The following is a 25,323-nucleotide window of genomic DNA, read 5'->3' as shown; positions in this document are numbered from 1 at the left end:
CCCCCCCCCACAGCTTGGCCGGTGCCTCTCGGGGGGGGGGGGAGATGGGGAGGGAGGACGCACACTGAGCTGCGCTGATCGCATCTCAGCCTCTTTGGTTGTAGAAGGAAGGGGCATGCGGGGACGGCCATGGGTGCAGCACCGCCCCAGGCCGCCCCCTCACGCTCTCTAGGTTGCCACAGGAACAAAAGCAGCAAAAGAAATAACTCAATCGGCGTTTCCCCCCCCCCCCCCCCCCCCGTGTGGTGCTGGGGGGGTGGTTAGTGCTGTGTGGAGGAGACACCATGAGGGGTAACGTGCTGCAAACCCAAACCAGGAGAGCGCGCTGGGGGGGGGGGGGGGGGGGGGGGGGCGTCAGCGCCAGGGAGCAGCCTCTGGCCCCCGAGCGCAGGCTGGGACCTGGGGGAGCTGCCACCATGCACCAGCTAAAAAAAAAAAAACCACCTCCCTCGCGCCTTCCCCTCGCGTCCTCCCGGTTGTCTCCTACCGCTGCCAACGGCACGAGACCAGCAGAGCCGTGGAGCTGCCACCTCCGTGATCTCTTAGCTGACCTTGCAGGGGGAAAAAAAAAACAAAAACAAAAACAAAAAAAAACAACCCCAAAAATGTTACAAGCCGCACCCAAATCCAGGGGCCACCCCAGCCCTGGAGCTGCGAGTGCCCCTCGTACAGCGTCCCCGGGCCCTGGGAGGTGCACAGAGCCAGGAAGCCCCGACGCAGCCCCCCGCCACGGCCCACGGCCCTCCCCAGGGAGCAGGGCAGTGGCTCTGCGCCCACCCACACGCCCGGCAGACATGCGGTGCCGGGCTGCCCCATCGGCACCGGGTCTGGGCACAACCCGGACCTCGGCAAAGCTCCCCCTCGGGCCCTCCTCGCCGGGCCGCGGCGGAGCCGGCGCGGGGCAGCTCAAAACTACTTACAGCATTTTTTTTTTTTTTTTAAACACATGCTCGTTTATGAAAACAATCACCCTGGCACGGTCCAAGCATATACAGACAAAGCTACTCTACGACACGAGGGGCTGCCAAAGGAATGGGGAAAAGCCTCTACTCATCCACTCAGCGGTTCCAGCACAGCCACGAAGAGGGGAACGGCCGTCCAGGGCCCCTTCCGCAACGGGATACCCCGGCGTCGCCAGTACTCCAGCTGCCGGGGCTGAGAGCGGGTTTAGGGGATACCTGGCAGTTATCTTCATACACATCTCGGCTTTCGGTGGTAAAAACAAAAGGTTTCTTCCAAATCAGCAGGCAAATTTAATGCAGAAAGGGAGGGCACCTCCCTGCAGTCCCTGGCTGCAGCACCCACTGCCTGTGCCGCCTGCATGCCAGACCTCCAGCCCAGGCATCGTTAGGGTAACGAGCGTGGGAAGGTCACATCCCCTTCCCTTGAGGACCTCCCGCTGCCCTGTGCTGCGGTGCGGGGCGCTCGGGTCAGCGTCGTGCTGCGGCTGCCCCTCTATCCCCCTCCCCACTTTCCCGGGGGGCGGTGGGCATCCCTGCCAGGGCAGGTGGCCCCAGGCAGGGCCGGGACAGTGAGGGACCTCGCGGGGGGACGAGGGGAGGGAGTGGGGGACGGGCACGGGCTGTGCGCTCCGAGGAGCAGGGGGAGAGGAGGTTTTTGTACCTCATAGTGTCACTGATTTTGAAGTCCTGGAGCTAGAGCTGAATGAACAGTAAAAGCAGGTTAAATCATTAACCAGTTAGGGGATGGGGAAGCAGCTGTAAAAGGAACAGAGGAAGAAGGCCAGATTATTATTTTTGTTTCTTTTCTTTTTTTTTTTTTTTCCTTGTCTTCTCTCATCTTCGCCCGCCGTGCCCCGATCACAAGCCCTGCTTGGCCAGCGAAGCAGACACTTCGTCGGCTAGCGTGGCGAGCTGGGGGGAGTCCACCATATTGATGCTGCCGGTGGAGGAGACGTTGCTAAGGCGGCGCGGGGAGGCATCTCCGGAGATGGTAGGGGACTTGTAGACGATTTCGGCGCCGTGGTCGGTCTTGGCTTTGGCGTTCTCGCGGAAAGTCAGCTTGTGAGTCTCAATCTGCAACGAGAGGAGAGGGCGGTGAGCGGGGAGGATGCGGGACACCATCCGGAAAGGCTGTTTTTACCTGCAAGCCGTCCGCTCGGTCACTGCGGTTGTGCAGCTGGGAGGAAAGCTCAGTTCATTGGCCTGATGCCCCCCAGTGCCCCCAGTCCTCAGGCACGTCCCTTCCAGTAGCCCACACAGGGAATGGGCACAACTGGGGGGGGACGGCAGGACTGGAGCATCTCGGGATGCTGCCAAATCCTTCCCAAGCGCCCAGGCCCGGTGTGACGGCGGGTCCCAGGCACAGGACTCGGACAGCACAACCTGGGCTGCTCCCACTCCCCCGGCAGAGATTTACGGAGGGGGTGGGATCCCCATACGGCACAGAAGGCTGCCCCTTAACCCACGGCCCAGCTGGGCACAAAACGCTGCTCCCACAAGCCAACCCCCTCTTCTCCCGGCAAGCGCGAGGGCCGGGGAGGGGAGGTGAAGTGGATCGGGTTTGCTACTTACTGGTGCCCTCCCCAGCCGAGTGCAAGGCTGGGAGCTGGCTCTCCGGGGGGGTGGGCGGCTCCAGCACCAGGGCCTGGAGCCCAGCGGGGTCTGGGCTCGGGGTCCGAGCAGCCTGGGGACGGGTCTTGTCTTCCTTGCCTTTCTCTCTCTACAGGTGAAGAAATCCGCCCAGGGCGGTGGGGTGCAAAAAACGCATCAGCAACAAAAAACAAGACCCAATAAATGTCAACCAGAAGGAAGAAGACAAAAAATAAAGAAAAGAAATAAAAAATTGGGGAGAAAAAGATCTGAAAAACAGGGCCATTCACTGGCTCATAGGAAGAACGGCGGCTGCCTTTGGAGACGGGGAGGAAAGCTTTCCATGTGCAGCAAAGGAGAGCAGATGCTGCCGGCACAGGTACTTTGGCAAAGCACAGAGCACCCCGGCTCCCCAGTACAAGAGTGGCACGTAAACCAGCGTTCAGCCTGGAGAGCTGTGGACTATGTGTCCAAATCTGGATCTTTTGTGTCGCAGAGCGAGGAGGGGACTGGGGACATGGGAAAGGCTGGGGAAGGGGCAGCGGAGCCACCCACAGCCGCTCTACGTGGAGGGCTGATGGGGCTCAGCTGTGTCCTCTGTCCCCTCCCTGCGAATGGAGTGTCCCACCTCAGAGCAGCGCTGCCTGAGGATGGTCCCTGGTGCTAAGGTGCGAATGGGAACAGGCTGGACAAGGGAAGCAATCTGCGGCAGCATCTGAACTCAAGTTACACCGACAACCTCCTCCAGGTGTGGATTTAGGGAGGGTATGGGCAACTGCCACGCAGGAAGGCTGAGGCAGGTGATGCCACTGGCTGGGTCACACCCTTGCAAATAAATTCCCCCTCCAAAAGGCAAGTTCTTCAAACTATGGCCCAGTGAATGTGCCAGGATATGAAAGAATCATCACTGTAATCATAAAAATGATGAAAATGGGCTTAGTGAAGCACAGGGCAGTCTGATGCGTAGCAGCAGCGAGAGAAGGGTAAGGAAGTCAAGCGATCCCTCAGTCAGAGGCCGGCGCACCGCTGGGAGATGAAGAGCTGGGAGGTGCACAGAGAAAACGTGGCCGAGAACAAAGTGCCAAAATATAGGAGCCGAAACAGAACCTTCCCCTCCCATTGAGAAAAAAGTGTTTGAAAAACAAGCAAGACAAAAAACACTTTTCCCTGGAGAAATTCAACCACGTGTGTCACCAGGCTGTGGAGTCTCAACTCTGTGCTTACCTGATCTCCCTGCTCCCCTGCCTGCAAGGGACTTGGCTGTCCTTGAAGCAAGGTTTTACTTAGCTAAGACTTACTGTAAAGTAACCATCAAAGCCTCCGGCAGGACCGGCTCACCCCAAGTTCAGTATTTCACCTGACCTAATTGGCTTCTGTGTTTCAATTTAAATCCCCCCAAACACGCACCGCTCCCTACGCAGAGTCCTTGGTCGGTCTCAGCTGAGAGACTGAGACTTGAAGTAAGAAGAGATCACCTTTCTTCTGAAGAGACGGCCTACTGCGAAGTCACCTTTTCTAAATAAAGCTATGCCTTTAATGCTCCACTTTCACTGGGGAACCAACACCTATGCAGCACCCTGAGCTGCCAGCTTTGGGCCACACCACTGGGAGCAATTGGCAACGCAGAGTGCAAAAGCGGTTGCTGACGGTGGCACCCCTTAACGTGAAAGGTTTGAGACACAACCACGTTTCTTCACAAACTTCAGAGAACAGCAGAAAGAGCAGGAAACCACAGGAGAGGATATCACTTACATTCACACTCATTCAGGTGGCCATAGGCCAGGAAGAGGACAGAGACTGCCATCCTCGCGGCTGTGCCACAGCTGTGCTCCAGCAAATGTCCTCCAGGTTGGCCAACGCAGCCCGGGAGCCCTCGGCTCTGCCCGCCTGCAGCAAGCCGCTGGCAGGAAGACGAGCTGGCTGTGTGGGCAGCGGCTGAGCGGCCCGTCCCTGGGCAGGGCGCTTTTTGTCCTCTGAAGGACAAGCGTGCACAGATCACCCCACGCTAGAACATGGGCAGCAAATCATTTCAAGCACTGGGGAAGAAGTGCTGCCTGGTAAGCAGAGAGGAGAGGCCATGTGGGCTAAAGACGAGCTGGGTGAGCAGGACCTTCTCCGGGTCCAGACTTCAACCACTCTCTGCTTGCGTGCCTGCTCACAGGGCAGACGGACACTGGCAGCAGAACAGCATGCTTGCTCTCGACCCAATGCCCCTTTACCTTTTTATTTCCTCCTCCAGGGACGTGGCTGATGTTATCTAAGGACCCGATTTTTGATTGCACCTTATCTTTGAAGTCCAGTTTCTCAGATTTCACCTCCACCTGGCCACCGCCTGGAAGAGAAGAGCACGAGCAGGGTAGGCTCCTGTGCCAGCCAGGGCAGGCTGGAGATAACATACTCAGGTCTGAGCTGCCGCTCCGAGGTGGCTCAACCAAAGCACTGCTGAGGCTGAGCAGAGGGTGAGGACCAGGAAAACAGCAGCAAGAGGGACCCCATGGTGATTTGGGAAACCCAGGAGCCAGGGCAAGTGGGAACCAGGGTAAAGAGACTTTCCAAAGGATGCTGCAGAGCCGACAGACATCCCAATGTTAAAACAGAGCCAAGGGAAGGGAGCTAACCTTACTCTCCCTAAACACCAGCAGTTCCCCCTATTTATTCCTAAATACTTCCCATTCACAGCAATGTGTTGGCACAGACAAGGGTGTCCATGGACCAGACCAGATCCCTCCCCTACAACCCAATGGTCAGGCAGACTGGAGAGGGTCTTGCAGTGACAGAGCTGGTAAGAGCATCCAGCACCCCAGGGCTCACTCTGATGCTCCAGTCACTATCCCACGTGCCTCCCCTCGCTCCCTGCACTACCCCAACCCTCTCCCCGTCGCCGGCTGCACACCACGACGCAGCCTGTGAGCTCCCAAGGACCAGCACCCCGTGCTGCTGGATGCTGCGGAGTCAAAGGGTACCTGGTTTGTGATGGATGTTGCCCAGGGAACCACATTTGGATGTCACGTGGCTCAGGTCGACTGGCTTGTAAACGATTTGAACCTGTCCGTATGAGAAAGGAAAAGGCGATGAGCTTATTGCCACCACGGGCAACCTGGGGAGGGGGAGGCACAACACACACCGGCACCTGATCTGGATTCAAGGGAAAGGACAGCTTAAACCCCAGTAAGATTAATAATACAAAAGAAACTGTCATCAGAAAAGGGAGATCATTAATGCCCGTGTGCAGTAGCCTCTCTTAACATGTCAGCATGCACAAGATCACCTCTCCACAGAGGGGGGAAGTAGAGGCAATTTTAAAGTGCTTAAGTGAGAGAGAAAGTGGAGTGGTAATTAATTAAGATTTGCATACACATCATCCAAAAGGAGGAGATATACCAGAGAGAAAACGTAAAAAATAAATACCTTTTCTGGTGTAAAACATAAAGCTTATGTCCACAAAAACTGAAAGAACAGAAATGATCAATGTGCACAGAACTTTAAAAAGAATGACCAAAATATGCATTTCTGAAAAATGCTGTAATGGAAATAAGGGTTAAAAAAAAAGCAAAGCAAAGTCTAAATATCTGGCAGGAGTTCACATAATATAAATGAAAATGGCAATTATAATATATTGAACCATAACATTATTTCATGATATTATGCTCTGTTTTTTATTTGTTTTACCCGTTACGTCTCTGAACATGGGCTCCAGCAATTCCACTTAAACGGCCCCATTCAAAGACCGGCCACGGCACTGTGGCGTGCCTGGGCGTGGGGCCGGCGGCCTCTTGCGCACGGACAACCGGGTTACACGAGACGCACACACAAGGAACGGTTAACGTGGAGCTGTTTAGTGGTTACGTTAGCGGTTAAACACCACACTGGAAAACACCAACGACTGGAGAGGTCTGGGACCATCAGGCGTGTCAGGGACGGCAAACCACAGCACATACACACCAGCTACATCAGCAGCAGGAGACAAGGGGGTGAGAAAACATCCCCATACCCCCAGAAGTTACCTTGGACCCTGGTTTTGGACCCACACCTGTGTGTGAATCAGCTATTGCTGTAGTTAGTGGGGCTGTGCAGGAGAAATCGGATCATCAGCACCTCAAGGTTGGTTCCTACTCACTGGGAAGTGTCTGGTTCTCAGTAATAGCCTGGATTGCAAGGCGAGCGTATGCTGCTCTCTGTGTTTTCACCAAGCACCACGACAGGCGTGCTGCTCTCACAAATCTCGGGAAGGATGTGCCAGCACCAAAGGGACCTTTGCAGAGGAGCTGACTCCTCCAAGCAGCCAGGCAGCCTCTGGACCAACGTGGCCAAAAGCCAGCACAAAGGATTCACCGTAGCCACTGCTCTCCATCGACCTGAGCGCCCTGTGCTGACTCAAAAGCCCTGGGGTGAAGGTGCATCCTTCAGTTCCTTCATGTTGGCCCCATGTCCACCGGCCCCATCACCCTCAGAGGTTAGGTGTTGGACCGTGGTTGTGCACACCACTGATAAACACCCCTCCCTCCATCATGCAGCCAGGAAAAGGTGGGGGGAACAGAGGCTCGGTGCCACCATCCCACCAGCACAGAGCCAGAGCAGCATGCACGCGGGCCTGCCTTGCCTCCGATGCTCACGCATACCAAAAGGCACATTTGACAGAGAGTGGAGACAGAGAGAGGGGAGAAAAGCAACCCTAGGGTCTGGGAGCACATCGCAGACACAGACATGAAGACAGGGTTGGGGAAAGATCACACGTTTAATGCACTGGGCAGGAGGAGAGCTAGATTCAGTCGGGAGGCAGGAAACAGACCCCAAAAGGACAGCTGGTGCCTTTCTAATCCCAGCTGTGACCCCGAAGGGCCTATGAGCAATTGGGGCACCACTGGGACCTGGGACTGAAAGACCTCCCATTTCCAGAGCAAGCAATCAGCAATTGAAACACTTTCTGCTCTCATTCCAGTTCCCTTTTTTTATAGACAGGACTCCATTAACCCTTACCATCCTGCTGGGGAGCAGAGAAGGGTCCTCCTCATTTTAGCAAGAAAGGAAAAAGGGCACAGAGTTGCTTGCCTGGGAAACCAGTGCCAGAGACCTGGGGATCCCACCTCTCAGCATCAGCAGTGCTTACGTCAACTTTTGCCTAATGCATCACCTTGTCAGAGCATCCACTGGCTTAAAAAATAGATACCAACCCCAGGTTACTGTAGCAACACTTCATTCCTCTTGAAGCAGCAATGGCTGGGCAGGCAGTCACTGCTGACAGCGTCGTGGAGGACTAAGACATGACAGCCATCAAACCCCGGTGGTCTCTTGTTGCCCCTCTATCGGAAGAGCCCCAAGGCACAGCTCTGCCGCCAGGACAGCCTGTGCGGCCACGCTCTGGCCACATCAGCACATGGCTTTGCTCCGAGAGCCCGCACCCAGAGCTAAGCTGCTGCTTTCCGTGTCAATGCAGCCGGCAGCAATCACACGATTTTCACTGCTGGCAGAGCCTGGGGAGGGATGACAACCTCCAGCCAAAAATCCAGATAATTCTTAACCCACTGCAGCCACTGCAGCTGCGAACGCTTGCCCATGGTGTGAGCTCTCAGTGGAGAAAAGGATGAGCTCACCACCCTGTGCTGAAGCTAATTACCAGCCACAGCACAGATGATTCGTGACGAACACTAACTCCTGGCGTAACAAGTGGTCCTCCACGCACCAGGCAGTCCAGCCAGTGCAGGACCCTGGGGTAAGAAAGAGCAGAACAAGCATGGAACCTGCTTCACAGAGGTCTGACCTTTGCGAAGCAGCTCCTCTGGCCCATTAAATAAATGCAGAATGACATCGAATTTAAGACAGAGGTTGCAAACCCAGCTATGTCCCAATGCTTACGTGCCAAGCCCTCTGCAATGCTCAGTTTCTCAGGGAGGGCGTCCACAGAGATCAAAAACAGCACAAAGAAAATCCATCAGCAACATCTGAGGGGCACCAGATAGCTTCCTCAGGTGGCTGCAGACCAGGCAAGCACAGACCCTGGGTCGCACTGTTTGGGGTCTCAGTGATGCTCCTTCCCTGGTCTGTCATCTTTCCTGGACCCAAACTCTGTCTCCAGAGAGACTGGTGTAAATCCACCAACCGCTGTGGAGTTTCTCCAGGTTTCTGGCACAGTAACTGAAAGCTGAGTCCAGCTATTCAGCTGGCAATGGCTGGAAATGCCGGCGTTCAAATCAATTAACTCAATATTACTTTAGGCTCAGCCTCCACGGGCACTGCCTGACATACACCGGACATATTCATTAGCAAGGAGAAGCTTAATATTTGAATGGTTCATACTTGCCTGATGGGAATGGGCAGGAACCTGCGCTGTCACATGTTGTGCAGAGTCATGTGCAATTTTGCAGTGCATTAAGCAACGAGGACTGCGTTTGCTTATAAATCTATCCATCTACTGCATCAGCAACTACGTCACTGTCTGCTAGAGGCCAACCATCCTGCAGACAATGAGGCATTAAGCCTTCCAGGTAGTGTAAAACCTTCGAGTTAACGGGATGTTTTGTTACAGACATGGTTTCTAGACGGGCCAGTTAGTTCTGTCCATGTCAGGCATGTACAGGACTTGTTAGGGTTCATCTAACCATGTCTTTTGGGTTAATGGGGTTAAATGACAGCACGTCACCAATGGCTATCTGACAGCAGGGTCGCGGCAGATAGCATTGGCGAATTGGCGTATACAACATGCCACTAATAATAAGGATTATTACAGTGCATTGAAAGTGTGAAGGTACTCACACTGCCTCCTCCCGGGATGTGTTTGATATTATCCTTTGAGCCACACCTGGATTGAACGCTGCTAAAGTCCAGCTTCTTATTAACAATCTGCACCTTTGGTAGCCAGAAAAGAGTCATTGCACGTCACCAATAGCTATCTGACGGCAGGGTCGCTGCAGATAGCATTGGCGGTTTAGTGTATACAACATGCCACTTATAATAAGAACTATTATAGTGCATTGAAAGTGTGAAGGTACTCACACTGCCTCCTCCTGGGATGTGTTTGATATTATCCTTTGAGCCACACTTGGATTGAACGCTGCTAAAGTCCAGCTTCTTATTAATAATCTGCACCTTTGGTAGCCAGAAAAGAGTGTGAGAAACAACATGACTATCTGCAGCTTGACCATGCGTTATATCACTAAAACCAGGAACCTGCCTTCCAGTGCCAAGAGCAAAGGAGAATCTCTGGCTTGCTGCATAGATTTGTCTACTCATGGGTTGGAAACTGAAGATGGAGGTGGGCAGGTTATAGCTAGAGATTGGATATGTCTGGCTAGCAAAGCAGCCCTGGTTTCCAGCCCAGAAACACTAGCAAAAAGCCAGCTCACCCCATTTTCTTTCACTGAACAAAACGGGGAACTTGCTGGGCAGCAAACACGCTGGAAGGCACCAATGGTCTGAGACTCAGCTTCCGCAGAGCCAGTGGAAGAAGGAAGGATGGAGCTGGGAGAAAAATGCCTGCTCGGCCCCATCTCCCACGCTGGGCAGCATGCCCTCTCTCTAGGATAGAGATACGTGGCCTCACGTTTCAGCAGCTTGAGCAAACTGGGCAAATGGGTGCAGCTGGCCGGGGCAGCAGGCTGGAGAGCAGGAGTTGTGTGTCCAGCACTGTCTGGGAGAGGACACCTGAGCTCTGCGCTGTGCAGGGCTCAAACTCCCTCTACAGTTACAAAGAGAAAAAACAAATGCTGCCAGGGATGCAGTCCCATGCCTGCAAGTCTTCTTAACTCCCGTATAGATGAGATGAAAGGGGCAGCACAGACCAACCCCAAAGGCAGCTGCTCTATTGCATATTCCTAACACCATCTCGGGTGGGAGACAGGCTGGAAATGGCTTGGTGCCACAGGGGAACCACACACCATGCCAACCTCACCCTCCAGTCCCAAGGCCTGTCTACGCTCTCCCCACACACACAGATTTTTGCACTAATTAATTAAGCTATTTCCCCTTCGGGCTTGTTTTCCCTATTTGGGTTTTATAAGGGCAGCTATGCTGGAGTGACTCCATGCATAGGAGCAGCTATTCCAGGCAAGACAAAGATGAAGATAGTCCCTGCTCCTTCCCCTACACGGACTGGAGTGGCTTTACAACCTATGCAAGTATAAACCAGAGGTAAATGCAGGTAAAAATCAGCAGGCACACAGGCCTGTGCTCCCTCAGGAGAAAGCCTGTCTGAAGCACAACCCTCATGAGAAGAAAAGAGATACAGCATCCTGCAAGAAAGCAGCATCACATCACACTGCACATGCAGTCCCTGGATGACAACGTCCACGAAGCTGGCTGAGCAGGCAACCTCGCCCTCCGTTTCAGCATGTCCCCGGCCTGCTGCTGCAAGGAGAGCTCCTCGCTATACCCTGGTTCTTTAGCACGAGAAGCACCACGGCTCCTCATGTGCCTCCAGCCTCATTTTTCAAGTTCACATCAACTAATCCTGCAAATCAGGATCCAGTTCTGCTAGACCAGGCTTTGCCAGAGCAGTACTCAGTGATCCAGCAACAACAAAAGTGCTTAGACAATGCAGAAATACTGGGAAGAGATCTGGCCTGGCTGACTCCTGGTGCATGTGCCCCATGTACCTTTGCTTCCCTAGGCTGGGGGTCTGAAATCTGCATGGAGAGCAGGCTCCAGACTCATCTTCTGGCCACCCTAAAATCAAACTCGTTGGATCAGCCCCTTCTGTCCCAGCTGCAACAGTTCTCCTAAGAGCAGACTCGTGTCCTACAAAATCCCCAACAGAGCATCCAGCCATTCTCCCCTGCAAAGAACAATGAATTGTCCCAAATTCAGCTGTTCTTACTCTTTCAGTGACAACAATAAACAACATGTTGCCTGAGAGAGAAGCTGACAGAGAAAAAAAAAACACTTGTAAAAGCTGGATTAAAAAGAACAAGCAAACAATTTAACCAATTTACAGTGAACGGAAGGGTTCCTTCTAAAATCCCTGAAAAGCAGTGTTTGGTGGGGGAGGCAGGAAAAACTTATGCCTTCTGCTAAGTGGACAGGAGGGCTGAGGCCCCGGGACAGGGGCAGCTGGAAGGACTCATGCTGCTCTGCTCATGACCAATGGCCAGAGCAGCCCTGCCCAGGCTCCAGAGCCCCCCTGGATTGTAGTACAGAGCAAAATGTGCATTGTCCAGTAAATCGCCAGCCACGGCAAAAAATGCACATAAGGAAATGGAAAAGCACGCTGCTACGGTGAAGAGAAGCCATCTCAAAGCCTCCCCCCATGCCAAAGTCGAACATTCAGAGCCACGGAGTTATCTAGTCACACAAAATGGCATGCACCGCACCCAGGGAAGATTTGTCACGGCTCTGTTGCATTAGCAGCTGCAGAGCATGGTCTGCAAGGCAGTGTTCCCCCCCGGGGCAGGCAAGCACAAGCACATGGGGACTCCTGACTGCAGCGGCCATCAGATGGGCAGTTCTGTCATTTAACATCTGTGTAAGAGCCACCAGTCAGAGGAATGAGGTGCTTTCATGTCTCCACCCATGCAGCAAGGAGGATTTTATAAAAGCCTCAGGACACATCCACACAGTGCAACGGAGCAGCAGAGAGGTTCGGATGGGTGCTGAGCAGCCAACACCACAGCTGGAGCCGTGTAACCACACACTGCTGCTCCTGGGGCTGCACGGATGAATTAGCTCACGCCACCCCCTCACCCAAACTCTCCTCTGCTGGGCTCGCAAAATTTAACACGAGACCCTCGTTCCCAAGCACCTGGAGCACGGAGTTCACTTTACTGCTCATGAAACAACCTCTCTGGGAGTGAAAAGTACTAGTGGTTGAAAGGATAATAGTGCCACCGGTTCTGGCCGTGCCACACTGCATCATGTAGCAAGACAGTGCCTGATTGCAGAACACAATCCAAAACCTTGCCAACAGTGTTGGATCCAAAATCACAACGTTCTGAAAAACGCGCCAAGCCTGGGACCCTCGCAGGGAGGCGACCATCCTGTCTGCTCGCTAATGAAGAAATGGAGGCAGCGTTGAAGGGACTGCTCCAGGTCACACAGTATAGGTTTCAGAAACACAACCCTGATCCTGCGACTCTTTAGAGCTGCAGGTCACAATTTGCTCTCCCTAACCGGACACCATAAGGGAATGTCATTCCCCTGGCAGCCAGTCCATACGTTGACGTGCCACCCCGTGAAAGCCACATCACAAGCTCTCTGCAGTCCCCTCTGCGGGACAGCTGTACTGCACTAAGCCAGGCAAGCAATTTCAGGACAAGCACCCAACCCAATCAGCCCAAACAACTCCAAAATCAGAATCAGGCTGGAGATCAGCTGAAGCATGGCTGCCTACTGCTGTACCTCTGGCCCCAGTTGGGCTGCTGCTGATTCAGGGAGGGCTCTCCCCTCCCAGATGCAGCGTCAAGCACTCGCTGTCCCTACAGACAGGCCCCTGGAAAGCAGAGTCCACATTTACCTTGCCACCTCCGGGCTGGTGCTTCAGGTTTTCAGTTGAGCCAATTTTGGACTTCACATTTTTCAGATCAGGCATGGGTGCGGCAGACGGCTGGATGCGGCTCTTGGCAGATGCAGGAGATTTCGGTGGTGTGCGAACCACTGCCACCTTCTTGGGCTCCCTGGCTGGTGGGGTGGGCAGAGAGGGAGTGCGGGAACGGCTGCCTGGAGTCCCGGGGGAGCCGGGACTGCTGTAACCGCTTCTGTCTCCAGACTTTGGCTGCTCACCTGAAGTTTGCAGACAGAGGGAAGCAAGCACAGGATAAGCAATCTGGGTATGCAACCCCTTCCCCACACACTGCCTGCCTCTATGGGGTTGATCTGCCTGGTCCCAGGGCCCACCCGCTACTTCTAGTGCAGACCATCAGCAGGGGGGAGATGGCTGCACTTTCTTCTACTTCAGTTTGAAGTGAAACTGTGGTTAAAGGCAATTTCCTAGTATCTCAGAAGGAAGATGGTCTTCGTTGTCTGGATCGCAGGTAAGACTCCCCACCCGAGCGTGACATTAGCATGCATGACAAATTACAGACAAAAGACACTCAAACAAAACCAATTTTCTATTAGAAATTTGGAAGCATTTTTAGAAAATTAGTTTATGTAATTAAATAAGGCTGGTCACTGAGCAGCTTAGAACTGTACCCAGTCTGAAAAGAAATGGAAGAAGAAAAGAAAACCCTTAAACATCACCTTTCTCAGACTTTGCTGCTGCAGGAGGTGGTTTTTTCTGCTCCTTTCTGCCTGTTTAATGAATGAGAAAGATGCTTAAACATAATAAAGCTGGAAATTTAATTGATTTAAGGTTTTATGCAGCTCTGGTTAAGTATGAAAAATATATATATATTCAGTGAAATGCACTGTTTTAGTGGAAATTCACAACGCCTGATGCTTTCTGGGGTTTTCTTCTCTGACAATAATGGGCTAATCTCCATTCCTGCAATCGAAGAATTGATCTTCTTGCCTCTGGTCTTTGTGAAATATTGTCAAGAGAAAAAGAATAGATGGATTAAAAAAATGGAGCTGCCTGAATCTTTCAAATTGGAGGAAATCCCAAAGGAATAAAGCAACTGCCCTCTCCTACACACTGGCAACTATATGGACAGAGCAGATAAAGCAGCATCCAGAAAGGTTCACTTCAGAGGAATCGTCCCTAGCTCTGCACCCACAGCCCCGCGACAAGGCTGAGCAGCTCCCAATCACCACGCAGACCTCAACCTGCTGGCCGTGCCCTTGCTTAGCGCTGTGCATGTCCCCAGCCTGCACTGGGGCAAATTTGTTCACTACCCCCACATAACGGCATGGAGAGCCTGGGAGCACCACCAAAGCAGAGCCTCTAGAGTCAGAGACACCATGGGAAGGTGGCTGCGTGCCGCTCTCGCCATCACCTACCGGAGCTGGGAGGTGTCTTGGGGGCCGTGGGGGTCTTTGCTGGGATGCGTGTGGCATTGGTCGAGTTCCTCTGAGCCTGCCCAGCTGCAGACCGCGGCGTGGCCGTCTTCGTGCCACCTCTCATCTCCGGGCCCTGGGGACGCAAGGGGGAAAGGCTGATGCAGGGGGGATCTGCCCAGGGATGGGCTATCACTCCTCGTGGATCAGAGCCACACGAGACCCTCCTGCTTCCTACCCTGACAGCTCACAGGAGCTCCCACGGGTTTCCCCACATGCAGGCATTTGCGACGTGCCTGTTCACACCCCGTCTCCCATCACGGCGCCTGCCACAACGGCTGCACGGTCACTCCTGGGCTGGCAGAACGGCTGCGCAGCTTTCCCATGTGAGCTCTTAGCTTCCGCTACATTATTCACCGCACACTCAGACCTGGTTAAAAAGTATGTTCAACTCCTTTGTCTGTTCTCTAAATTTCATCGCTTTGTTTCCCCTGTCCTGCTAAAATTTTGTACAGAAGATAAATAAATCCATTGACTAGACCAGAGGCTCCATTCAGGAGTACAGTGCCAGACTCCAAGCACAAAGAAGCACCTCCTTTATCCTCAACTGTAATACACTACTGTAACATGTACATAATCTGTAATGGCATGTAAATAGCAATATGCTATTTGTTGTCTTCTGATCCTGCAGAAAAGCTTCCCCAAATCTATGGCTTTCTAATGCTGGTCTGTGTACAAAAGCTCATGAAGAACATGCAAGTGAAGATTTACAAGCTGACTGGTCCCAAGGCAGCAGGGAACCAGAGCAGAGCCATCGCAATCCCTATCACAGTAAAACCATATCCCAATGTCTGCAACCTGCCATCTTTGCTCCTTCCCTCACCACGCATGTATTTGTATGACTAAACACCACAAAGGGAAACTCCAAGCTACTTTTTACATTGCAGAATACGCCACGGATGTGTGTGCGTTTCCTATTCTCTGTGTAGCACCCGGCAGATCTGGCTCCGGCACATTTCAAATACATCTGCTGTTTACAGCCAATGCACCCATAAAACACAGCATAAAGCTGCAAAGAAGAGCACGACAGAACATAAAGGGACCTGGAAATGCCTCAGGGAAACCAGGTAACACCCTGCAACAATGAGAGAGTTTTGCTGTTACGCAGAGCAAGAGGTCTACGTGCTGGTGAGATGGATCCAGTTGCTTCAAACACCAAAACTGGAGCCAAGTCTGGCCACGGCCACTGGAAGGTGAAGGGGAAGCACATCCCACCCTCTCCACTGAATGGGACATGGAGAGACTGCCCAGCCAAGCACTGCCAGACCTGTCAGGAATGCCTTATGGTATTCCCCAAGGCAGCTTTGCCTCTCTCACATCCCATTTCCTTACCTTGGCTTTCATTTCTTGCGTTCCTGTACTGGCAGGTCGGGATGTGACGGAAGAGACTCGTTTAGAGGTGGAAGCAGGGCTGGAAGGTGTTTTCGAAGGGGTTGTGCTAGAGGAGGTGTGTCGTTGGGGGGGGATGGAGGGTCTATCGCCTGGGGGTTTGGCAGTGGAAGGTGAGGATTTCTTAAACATGGAAACAAAATAAAATTGGAACAAAAAAAAAATCAGTATGGGAGGGAAACAAAAGGGGATCACCGACATTAAATAGGATTAGAAGGTGCAATACAGAACTGGGTGTGGGATAGGCAATGGCTGGTACTGCCCTCTCCCTGCAGCACAGAGCTGGGCAAGAGTTGCGGGGCCCAGGGCACTGCCAGGGTCCCATGGCTGCACCAGCAAGCATGGGATACCTCAGCTCTATTCCTCCCACAGGGTGCAGCAACACCCAAGCCCCTTTCTGGGGAAAGTGACAGCCTGCCCTTGCCACCGCCCTTCACACCAGTGGCACGTTTTACCATTTGAACTGCTCTATTTACTCCCAAACCCTCTCTGTGTTCCACTGGCAAAGATGCTGCAGGTACAGCACTATCAACACCAGCGTTTCTGGGAGATGCAGATGACTGCTCCCAGGTCTCTCAACCCCATCATACCTGTGCTTTATCAATAATGGATCAATGGTTTTTACCTAGACAACTGCTTGGTATCATGTCAAATGCCTAGCCTGATACAACCCTGCCAAACCTCACTAGAGAAAGACCCAATTTCACATTGTTTGAAAATAACTATATTCCTCACCTTTAATTCTTCACCCACTAAATTGCCCACCAGCTTGTCCATTATCTCACCCAGGCACTAGCCAGGCTAATGGCCAGCTGAACTAAACCTCCTCCAAATTAGCAGTGTGATGGATACCTTTAAATTTCTGGAATTACCCACTATTAAACTCTGTTCCTCACCCAGAACACAGCATCTGCAAAGCCCAGATTATTTAATTTAATTTTTTAATTACACGTCTTGCTCTTTTCACTAACAAGCACTGTTATGGTGCTTGTCCCCAATACAGCCCAAGGCAGTTTTGAGTTTGCTTTTGCACTGGTTTGCCCCAGCAAAGCCAGCTGGCTGCTTTACGGTCTCAGGCTGAGAAAATGATTTCTCTAACCACCCACCCAACCCCATGAGCCACATGTTTGTTTTAGATTTGGTTCGCTTCCTCGCCCTCAAAGATCACTATGGATTGCACCATCCAAACCGAGGTGAGGGAAGAAAAAATAAGAACACTCTTGAAAGACAGATGGAAGAATGGAAGATAATGGCAACGTTTCCTAAGAGGCACAACTGCAGTCCAGGAGAGCAGGAGAGGGAGTCAGGAACATGCACAGCATTTAGTGGGTTAACGTCACCTCTGGTTTTATTTTTTAGCTTACCTTCGGTTTCTTTTCCTCAGCTTCAGTCCCTTCCTTGTCTTTGCTGTCAATACGACCTGACAAATGGAAACACGCACAGTTACGCTTCTTGGGACTGGTCATTAAACTCTAGAGAGATGATAATGCCTGCGCTACAGCAACATGCAGGCTGGGTGGGTGTTCCATGTTCCTGCTCTCCTTTAAATTAAATACTATTCTTAGAAATATTACAAAGTCACTCATTTCTTGCAGAAATACTTCCTCATCGTAAACACATTCTTTCTGGGTTAACAGATTACCCTGTGCACAGGCAACAGTGCATTAGTCATCACTGGAGTGTCCGACACACGCAACAAGGTCTGTATGAGACCATTTTGCCCAGATTTGCACTCAGTTCCAGTAGCATCTGTTCAGTGTAGGACAGAACAGTTCTCTTCAACCCTAAACGTGAGTCTCCCTCTCTAAAACACCCATTGGTTCTAACAACCATATATATAAAGACTAAAATTGGAGAATGCCCCAACCCTAGCAGCACCGGCTTGCCCGTGATCTCATTTAAAGTTGTTGTTCAGTGTGTTAGCTTTGCAAAGCGGTTTTATACCTGGCTGTTGTTACTTCCTCTCTCTCCTGACACACTGCTTTCTGCCTCCCCAGCAGACAGCGCGCCTTCGATCTGGGTCAGACCCTGCAGGGTCTTAAGGTTTTAGCTGTTGTCCTACTTGATTTGTATCAAGCTTACAGTGACTCTGACAATATTTCAGTGTTTTGTCCCATTAGTCTACAAGCACAACAGACTGCAGTATTGCTAATTAGGAGATTAGAAACAGGGAGGAAGTAATGTTTGTACTATAAGGCACTCACAACAAAGACCCTTTTCCCAGTCTTCAGCTAATTCCTCCCTAATCTGGGAGGAAAAGCTGCTGATATTCTCCCCAGTGTTTTGGAAACTTGCCCTGGGGGGTCAGCCCTTTCCCAGTGACATGAACAATGCTGTTAATCCAGCACTGACGACCCTGACCCGTCCCAGCTCCCAGAGCTGCTGGATGCACTACCCTTCTCAAATTCAGTTAAACTACAGACTGGAGCAAGGCTGGAGCTGAACAGCCACAAAGTATCTCTGTCTTTGAAGGAAAAGACCATTAAATAACTAAAGAAATTCCTCCTATTGAATCAGAAACTGGTTGACTCTGGGCAATGCATCCCCAACCGGTCATCATTTTCAGGCTCCGATGCTAGCGATAGCAAGCCATGCCAATGCCCTGCAGCACACGTGCGAAGCTTTCCGCTGGCTTATTAGGTAGTGAACAACGAGAAATATGTTATGAGCTTTAGCTCCAATGGAAAAAGCTACATCAACAATTTCCTCAGGAACCCCGCGCAGCAAAGAGCACACTCTCTCTGCTGCAAACCAGAGCAGCATTTCCAGGCTAATGGAAGCAGCCAAGCCAGCTTTTGGGATGTGGCACTGGGGTGAAAGGCAGAGCTCCCCTCAGGCCAGGCCCTGGACAGCCAGAGCTGAGGTACAACACGGTGAGACACCATTGGGTTTTAACGCGTGTCCTGCTGCCCCAGCTTATTAACACAATTCAGTGCAAAACCTGCATTTGGCCACTGAGCCGGGCCCCCAGTGACATCCCTCTGACCCCCAGTAAAGGGGAAAATAGCTCTTGGAGAAAGAAAAGGTCTAAGAGCTGCTCTGCTGGCAGGGATGCTTGTGCATTGAGCGGTGAACTCAGACCTTCACCCAAGACAGCTAAGACTGAGATTGCTGCATGAACACAGCAGCTCCAGGGTCTGACAGCCCTCCCAGCCTAGCCCAGCCTAGAGACACACACGTTGTTAGATGCACCCAAAAGCCAGGCCTCCACACACACAGGCAGCTCCCACAAAACACCCTAAATACAGCCATCACGTTGGACCACCCAGGGACACACCGTCCAGAACTGGGATCGGAGCAGGATGCTTTGTAAGAGCATCGGACATGCCCTGTAGTGGGCAAAGGTCCAGCTAGCTGCAGACCTTGCCTCCAACAGCAGTCAGTAGTGGATACTTAAGGGAAAAGTACAAGAAACAGGACCAATGTGTGGCCTTTTCCACGGTTAGACCTGCCATCTCACTTGCCTTTTTCCTCCTCCCTCCTCTTTAGGAAAGCCAATACAAAGAGTTATTGGACCAGACAGTGGACACATGCAAACCAGATGGCACGTGTCTTGCTGGAACAAGCTGCAGCGTGCGCCGGGTTAGCCCCACTCCAACATGCCAGAACAACGTCCATCCAGTCTTTGTCTTCTCTGGGAAGGTGCCAGGTGTGAGTTAAGGTGCCCACCCCACAGATCCAAGGAAATCAAAACAAAAACAAGTGAACAAAGCATGATTGGGGACACGCCAGCACCATGCAAGGGACGCAAAACCAAAGCGTGAGGGTCTGGCAAGTATGCCAGGACATCCAGGATTAAACTAAAGGGGGAAGGAGGGGAAGGGAGAAGCAGCGGTGCCTTGTAGATCAGTTCACAGCAAAGGTCCAGGCCATTTCCCAAGCAGCAGGATTCGAGAGGTGACAGCAAGCTGAAGTACTGGTTCAGGCAGCCTTGTCATGAGCAAGCCACCAGCAATGTGAGCTCAGGGTAGGCAAACGTTGCACACACCTTTTAGGAGAGGGACGCGACTGACGGCTTTATCTGCAACATGAGCACAAGGTTTCTTCTTGGGTGTCCGGCGTTCTCCTGTATCTGGCACAGCCTCTTCCAAAGGAGCATCTTTGTCTTCCACGTCATCTTTTAACTCAACAGTGAGTTTGGCTGCTTCTAGCAAGGGTCCAGAATCTTCTCCCTCCCTGGGTTCTGCTTCTTTTTGGGAGATGATTTCGGAAGGCTCTGATGGAGTGACATCTGTGTCTTCTTCCCCCCTCAATGGCTGTCTCCTCTCCTCTTGGTCCTCTCCTGCTTTATGTGATTCAGTTTCAACACGAAGTGCCTCTCTTGGTATGTCTCTGAGGACATCTTTGGACTTGTTTTCTTCAAAGGCATATTCTTCAAGAGCTTCCTTGGCTGTTGCTGGACACAAGCCCATTTCAGGTCCTGGTGAAACATGCTGTGCCACCAGGGAAAGCAAATCCTGTTCAGAAGTTTCATCAATATCACGGTCCTCATCTCTTTCCCGTCCACTGGCATCTTCTTTTAATGGAGCTCTGGTATATGAAGAAGGAGATGGCCCATCTTTAATATGGGAGTCGTCTGTGCCACCTGCTCCTGCCAACCCCTCAGCGCGCACACCACGACCTAGCTCTGTTCCCAGCGCTGGATCCATACCAATGCCTTCTCTGCCTCGATGATCCCACAACTCGTTGTCTTCAGATGCTCTGGAGTCTTGGTACATATCCAGGGGTATTGGGATGGTGACCTCGATTCTGGTGGGAGCTGCTGTTGTAGCCTTCGTTTCATGCGACAGAAGAGGCTGCTGAAGAACCCCAGCTACCTGCTTTGTGGGCTGGCTTTCTCTTTTTATTGCATCTCCCACACGCTCCTGAGGGCCAGGCTGTAGCTTTGGAGAGCTTGGCTCCCCTGGAGTTGAAGGCGCAGGGCATGAAGCATGGGCAGACAATTAGCACAGACATGTCAAATAGGTAGTCAGTCATGTAATGCTGAAGAGAGACTAAGGATTTCTACTATCAATCTAGAGGATAAAAGCAAGTCCCACACTGCCCCATTGAACAGACAACTCACTTCTACAGTGGCTTTTGCCTTTAAAGAAACTCTGATCCCCATGGGAATCAGGAACGGTGACAGCCACAGCACGTGGGAGACCGGACTCCTCCCTGGACCCGGTCTCGGAGGTGGCTAGGGTATCCAACCACCACCATCTGCCACACCCGCGCTCTATGAGCTGGTTTAGCTATAGAGGTTTTCAGAAGCAAAGAACACCCCCATTTTCTAATCTAACACCACCACTGGACCGTCAGTTTGCTGGTCAGTGACCACCTCTTCTTGCCTCAAGGGCCTGAACAAAACAGGCCAGACACCCTCTCCTCCTTCACGGGCTTACAAAATCCCTACAGTCCTCTCCTCCCTTGCAGGAGATGTTCATGCAGGCACCAGTTACATACTCTCAGAGCTCAAACCATCTCTGCTTTGCTCTCCAGATCATTTCTGTTGCTAATAAGCTCGGGGAAGAGCACTCCTATGTCTCCTCTCTTACTGCTGTGTATTTTAACAGCCAGTGGAGCAGACAGCCTCAGTAGAAAGGACTGTTAAGTGAAAATGTGGCTGCAGCCACATGCCACAGCAATTTTGGACTGTGCGCCCACTCAGGCTAATCAGAGCTCCAGTGCTGCTGCCACCATTTGGGCAGAGTAGAAAGTGTGACATTTAAAACCCAAACTTAAGGTCACAGAGACACAGATCTCTCCTTTTTTGGGGGGGGTAAAAGCAAGAATTCTGTTCTATCACTGATCTCATGCATGACACAGACCTTTACAATTTCACCCAACAATTGCTGCATTAAGCCATATATTCTAGTTGAGCTGGAGCTTTTCTGTTAGAAATTCATTCAACTGAAGCAAAGATGCACTGAACAATGGAGAATTCACTCTGAACATAGGTAAATTGCTTTAAAGTCAATGCCCTAGTAAGAATGTACATCTTATATTATTAATTTGTCCAGCTTCAAATACTCTTTGGTCTTTTTGAGCACTGAGCAGGTAAACTAAAGAGCACTTCAGTACTGAGATTTCGATTGTGGCTTTGTTAGATCAACAAACAAGATTAAAACAAGAAAAGAAGTCAAGACTGACTCGGTCTTTTATCAATGTTTTCCCCGTTTTAAGAGCATATAATGGTTAAGTGAAACTACCACACAAAGACCTCCGAAATTGTGGTTTAAGAGAAATCTTAAATTGGCACCTATTGGCAGGTAATATTTGAAACGTGGCATCAAGAAACGCCTTTTATAACCACAGGGATTTGAAGGGTGTTTATGCAGTAGCCAGCAGACCATCCTGGCTCATTTCTTCTGCAAACAGCATGACCATTAACGACCGCCGGTGCAGAGATGTGGACGGTCAGTTCATTAGCTGTGCTTCCATACTCCAGGACCTGTCGGGGGTTCTGAGGCAAATGTGCAGCCCGAGGTCAAGAGCTGGCAGAATGCCAGCACGGCACAAGCTGTGAATCAGAAGGCGCTTCTCCACCTGAGACTCCAAAAGCATTTTAACACGCTCCATCTTCACTGCAAAGATCATTTTTTCAAATCCCACGACACAAAAATGAAGGTAGCTAGTAATGAGACATCCAAGACTGTGTGTGTATCGATAATCACATTTTCCTCCGAATCGAAGAGAACCATTAAAAGGAAGCAGTAGATTATTACAAGTCCATTTTCAGAGAAGTAACAATTTACATAAGAACCTAGAAATGTCATATATAGGTTATATCAGAGCTCCAGCTAGCTGTATGTCCCCACACCTGACAGCTGAAAGATCCCAGGACAGTACAGAAAGGTCTTATTAGAAATCTGCTGAGAAAAAGCAGCTAGAACCAGACTGAACAGGGCAGACAGAAGAGAGAACTTCACTCCCCTCCTGCTAACAATCTTGATTTCTTTTTTGTAGTGGCACCACTATTTTAAATACAGAAGAGTTGCTAGTCCAAGAACCACTGGACAGGCAAGCAAAGGTTTTATTTTAATTGCAGGGAGCAGACTGCACATAACTGTGCCCATCTGTGTGTGGAAAGCAAAGACGACCTGAATTCTGCCCTCAGCTGAGAAGGCAAAGACCTATTTACTTCTTTAAAAGACGCGGATGTCTGTAAATGCACTAATGCAGCCATGAGGAGGAAAGATGCTGCCCAAGCAACTGGAGGAATTTGTTATGTCTACTGTGCAGAAAACTACCTTACCAAATGGGGTTTAACTAAGATTTTAAACAGCGCACCAAATTAGCGCTATGGTGTATTAGTGCTAGCAAGACAGCAATATCAAAGTGAGTTTGAACCCATAAGTCTGCCGCATTGGGCACAGAATTAAGCTAGCACCGGGTGCTTTGGGAAAATCCCGTCCTGAAGTTTTCCATCAAGTCTGAATGGAGCAAAGTCAAGAGAGGCTTTCCAGATAGCCAAGAGGTCCCTGGATAATTTCTTGACTCATCTGAGCAGATGCACATTTAATGCTCTAAAAACGCTCACTGCCCACCGTGCCTGACTTTGTCAGTCACATTCCCTAAGACTGGGATGAGAAAAAAACACCCTTAATGTTAAAGTCAGGACATCAGTGAGTAGGTTTGAGACATGGTTTACGTTAGAAAGAGACACAGTAATTAAACAATTCACTTATTTCATGTGTGACATGCAGGGCCCAAAACTGACTCTGTTCAATGCTGAGCAGTTCCTCCTGGCTAACTGCACCATCCCGGCTCTGTTTATTACATTTTCTAGCCTGGAGGATGCCCTGTTTTGCAACTGGACAAACAAGCACCAGGGCTTCAGCCATCTGAGAGAGAAATTTGTGCATGAAAAGCTGCAGTTCCCTGAAATGAGTATGTCAGAACATTCAAAGCATGTATGACCCTCCCCTGTCAGGAACAGGGGGAACTGCACAACTGCTCATACTGCGCAGAGCATTTGCATTACAGAAGAAAATTTCCAAGCCACTAGTAACCAGCCGCCCATGTGGGCAGCAATAACTGGACCCCAGTGACAGATGATTCACTAACCTTGAGCAGCATCTCCTGCAGCATGATCCTCCAGGTTGGGGGTGGCTCCTACGCCTGCCTCTTCAGCTGGTCCCGGTTCAGAGAAAGAAGGGGAAAAACATGATCAAAACAAGAATTAAGTTTAAGTGTGTGTCTGGAGAATTTATTTACCTCCCTGCTGATTCTGCCCATCAGCGCTGATACAGCAGGGCAGTATCAGAAAGGTAATCAACCCACACCGACGATGGATCTAGGTAGATCTATTCAGCCTGTGCTGCACCAGACTGGAGGAGCGTTTCACCAACTCGCACATCCTGGGTGGCAGGTTAGTACAAGCTCCTTCAGGCAGAGGTGCAGAAAACAGGCTGTTAAGGAGCAGGGAAACTTGTGGATTTGTATCCCTCTTCTACCCTCACCTAGTGTTTATGCTGCCGGCAGCACTCACATGAATGTCTAACTCTTACCTGAGCCCTACCTTCTTGGTGTCTACTACCTAGCTTACTGTAATGAACTCTGCCGAGGCTATCTGACACCACTAGATCCAAGTCTGATATAATTCTGACACTTCGGGAATACTGGTACATTAGAGAAGCACAATTTCCTTCACAGCAATGATGGTTTGTCTCTATCAGAATTTTTTCAATTTATTATATGACTACTTTCAAACCAGCTTAATCAATTGTATTTGTATGTCACAGCTCTACAGTCAAACTAGGACTTTCCCTGTTTTCCCCATTTTTTTCCAAAGAGTTCAGGACACACTGCTTCTTCCCAGCTCCCTGGTACAGTCAGATCTTGAACCAGAGACTTGTGCATCCTTGCTAGCAAGCGAGCCACTCTCTCCACCAGCAGCCTGGGGACTGGATGCAGCATAGACAATTTGGCTGCCCAAAGGACTGTGCTGTGTGGGCTTGTTTCAGCATTCGGGCATAGGCAGAAGCCCATTTCCACCCACTACCTTTCTCAGGTCCTGCCTGATGCTTCCAGGAAAAGCCAGTGGCTACCGCACAGGGGACACATACTCATTTTTCACATACAGACCCGACTCTCCCAGGAGCTCCTGCTCTCTTGTACACACACGGCACTGCTGCAGCTCACTCCCTTCTTACTCTGCCTCTGGAAGACCCCCATCCCTCCCTGGAAAACCAGGCCCAGGTGCCATGATTCCCCACAGAGCATTCAGGCTGAATTAGCCACTTCACTTCCTCTGCATTATCTTTAAAACGCGCCGGCAGCCACAGAACTGCTGCAGTGGCCTGGTTTTCACCTGCCACTTCAAAGACAACCGCATGGGCTGGACTGAGCAAGAGCACCAGTGAGACAAGCAGCAAGGTCCTGCGGTGACCGCCTCGCCTCACCACCAAAGCGGGGCTGGCAGAGGGGCAGAGATGACCGGGATCTGTGGGTAAGTGCTTAGCCTGGAGATGGGAGG

General features: G+C 51.1%; 1 protein-coding gene across 11 annotated transcripts in view; it reads right to left on the bottom strand.

Moving 5' to 3' along the window:
• Window positions 1–359: 359 nt before the first annotated feature.
• The window catches only part of MAPT (microtubule associated protein tau), a 52,321-nt gene continuing 27,357 nt past the window's right edge, over window positions 360–25,323 (bottom strand). For 3 of the 11 annotated variants that reach the window (XM_076357023.1, XM_076357027.1, XM_076357024.1), the window contains 12 exons: window positions 23,913–23,978; window positions 19,852–20,766; window positions 17,228–17,283; window positions 15,807–15,986; window positions 14,418–14,550; window positions 13,719–13,769; window positions 12,994–13,259; window positions 9,543–9,635; window positions 9,303–9,395; window positions 5,516–5,597; window positions 4,772–4,884; window positions 360–2,036 (listed from right to left, as the gene is read on the bottom strand). In XM_076357023.1, coding sequence (XP_076213138.1) covers window positions 1,821–2,036; window positions 4,772–4,884; window positions 5,516–5,597; window positions 9,303–9,395; window positions 9,543–9,635; window positions 12,994–13,259; window positions 13,719–13,769; window positions 14,418–14,550; window positions 15,807–15,986; window positions 17,228–17,283; window positions 19,852–20,766; window positions 23,913–23,978 — 2,264 coding nt within the window. In that variant the 3' untranslated portion in view covers window positions 360–1,820. The remainder of the gene's footprint in view (window positions 2,037–4,771; window positions 4,885–5,515; window positions 5,598–9,302; window positions 9,396–9,542; window positions 9,636–12,993; window positions 13,260–13,718; window positions 13,770–14,417; window positions 14,551–15,806; window positions 15,987–17,227; window positions 17,284–19,851; window positions 20,767–23,912; window positions 23,979–25,323) is intronic. The other 8 variants (XM_076357026.1, XM_076357025.1, XM_076357028.1 and 5 more) reach the window with 8 other exon arrangements.

The sequence above is a fragment of the Aptenodytes patagonicus genome, chromosome 20 (assembly GCF_965638725.1).
Source record: "Aptenodytes patagonicus chromosome 20, bAptPat1.pri.cur, whole genome shotgun sequence".
Taxonomy (NCBI): domain Eukaryota; kingdom Metazoa; phylum Chordata; class Aves; order Sphenisciformes; family Spheniscidae; genus Aptenodytes; species Aptenodytes patagonicus.
This window is presented reverse-complemented; position numbering and strand designations above follow the sequence as displayed.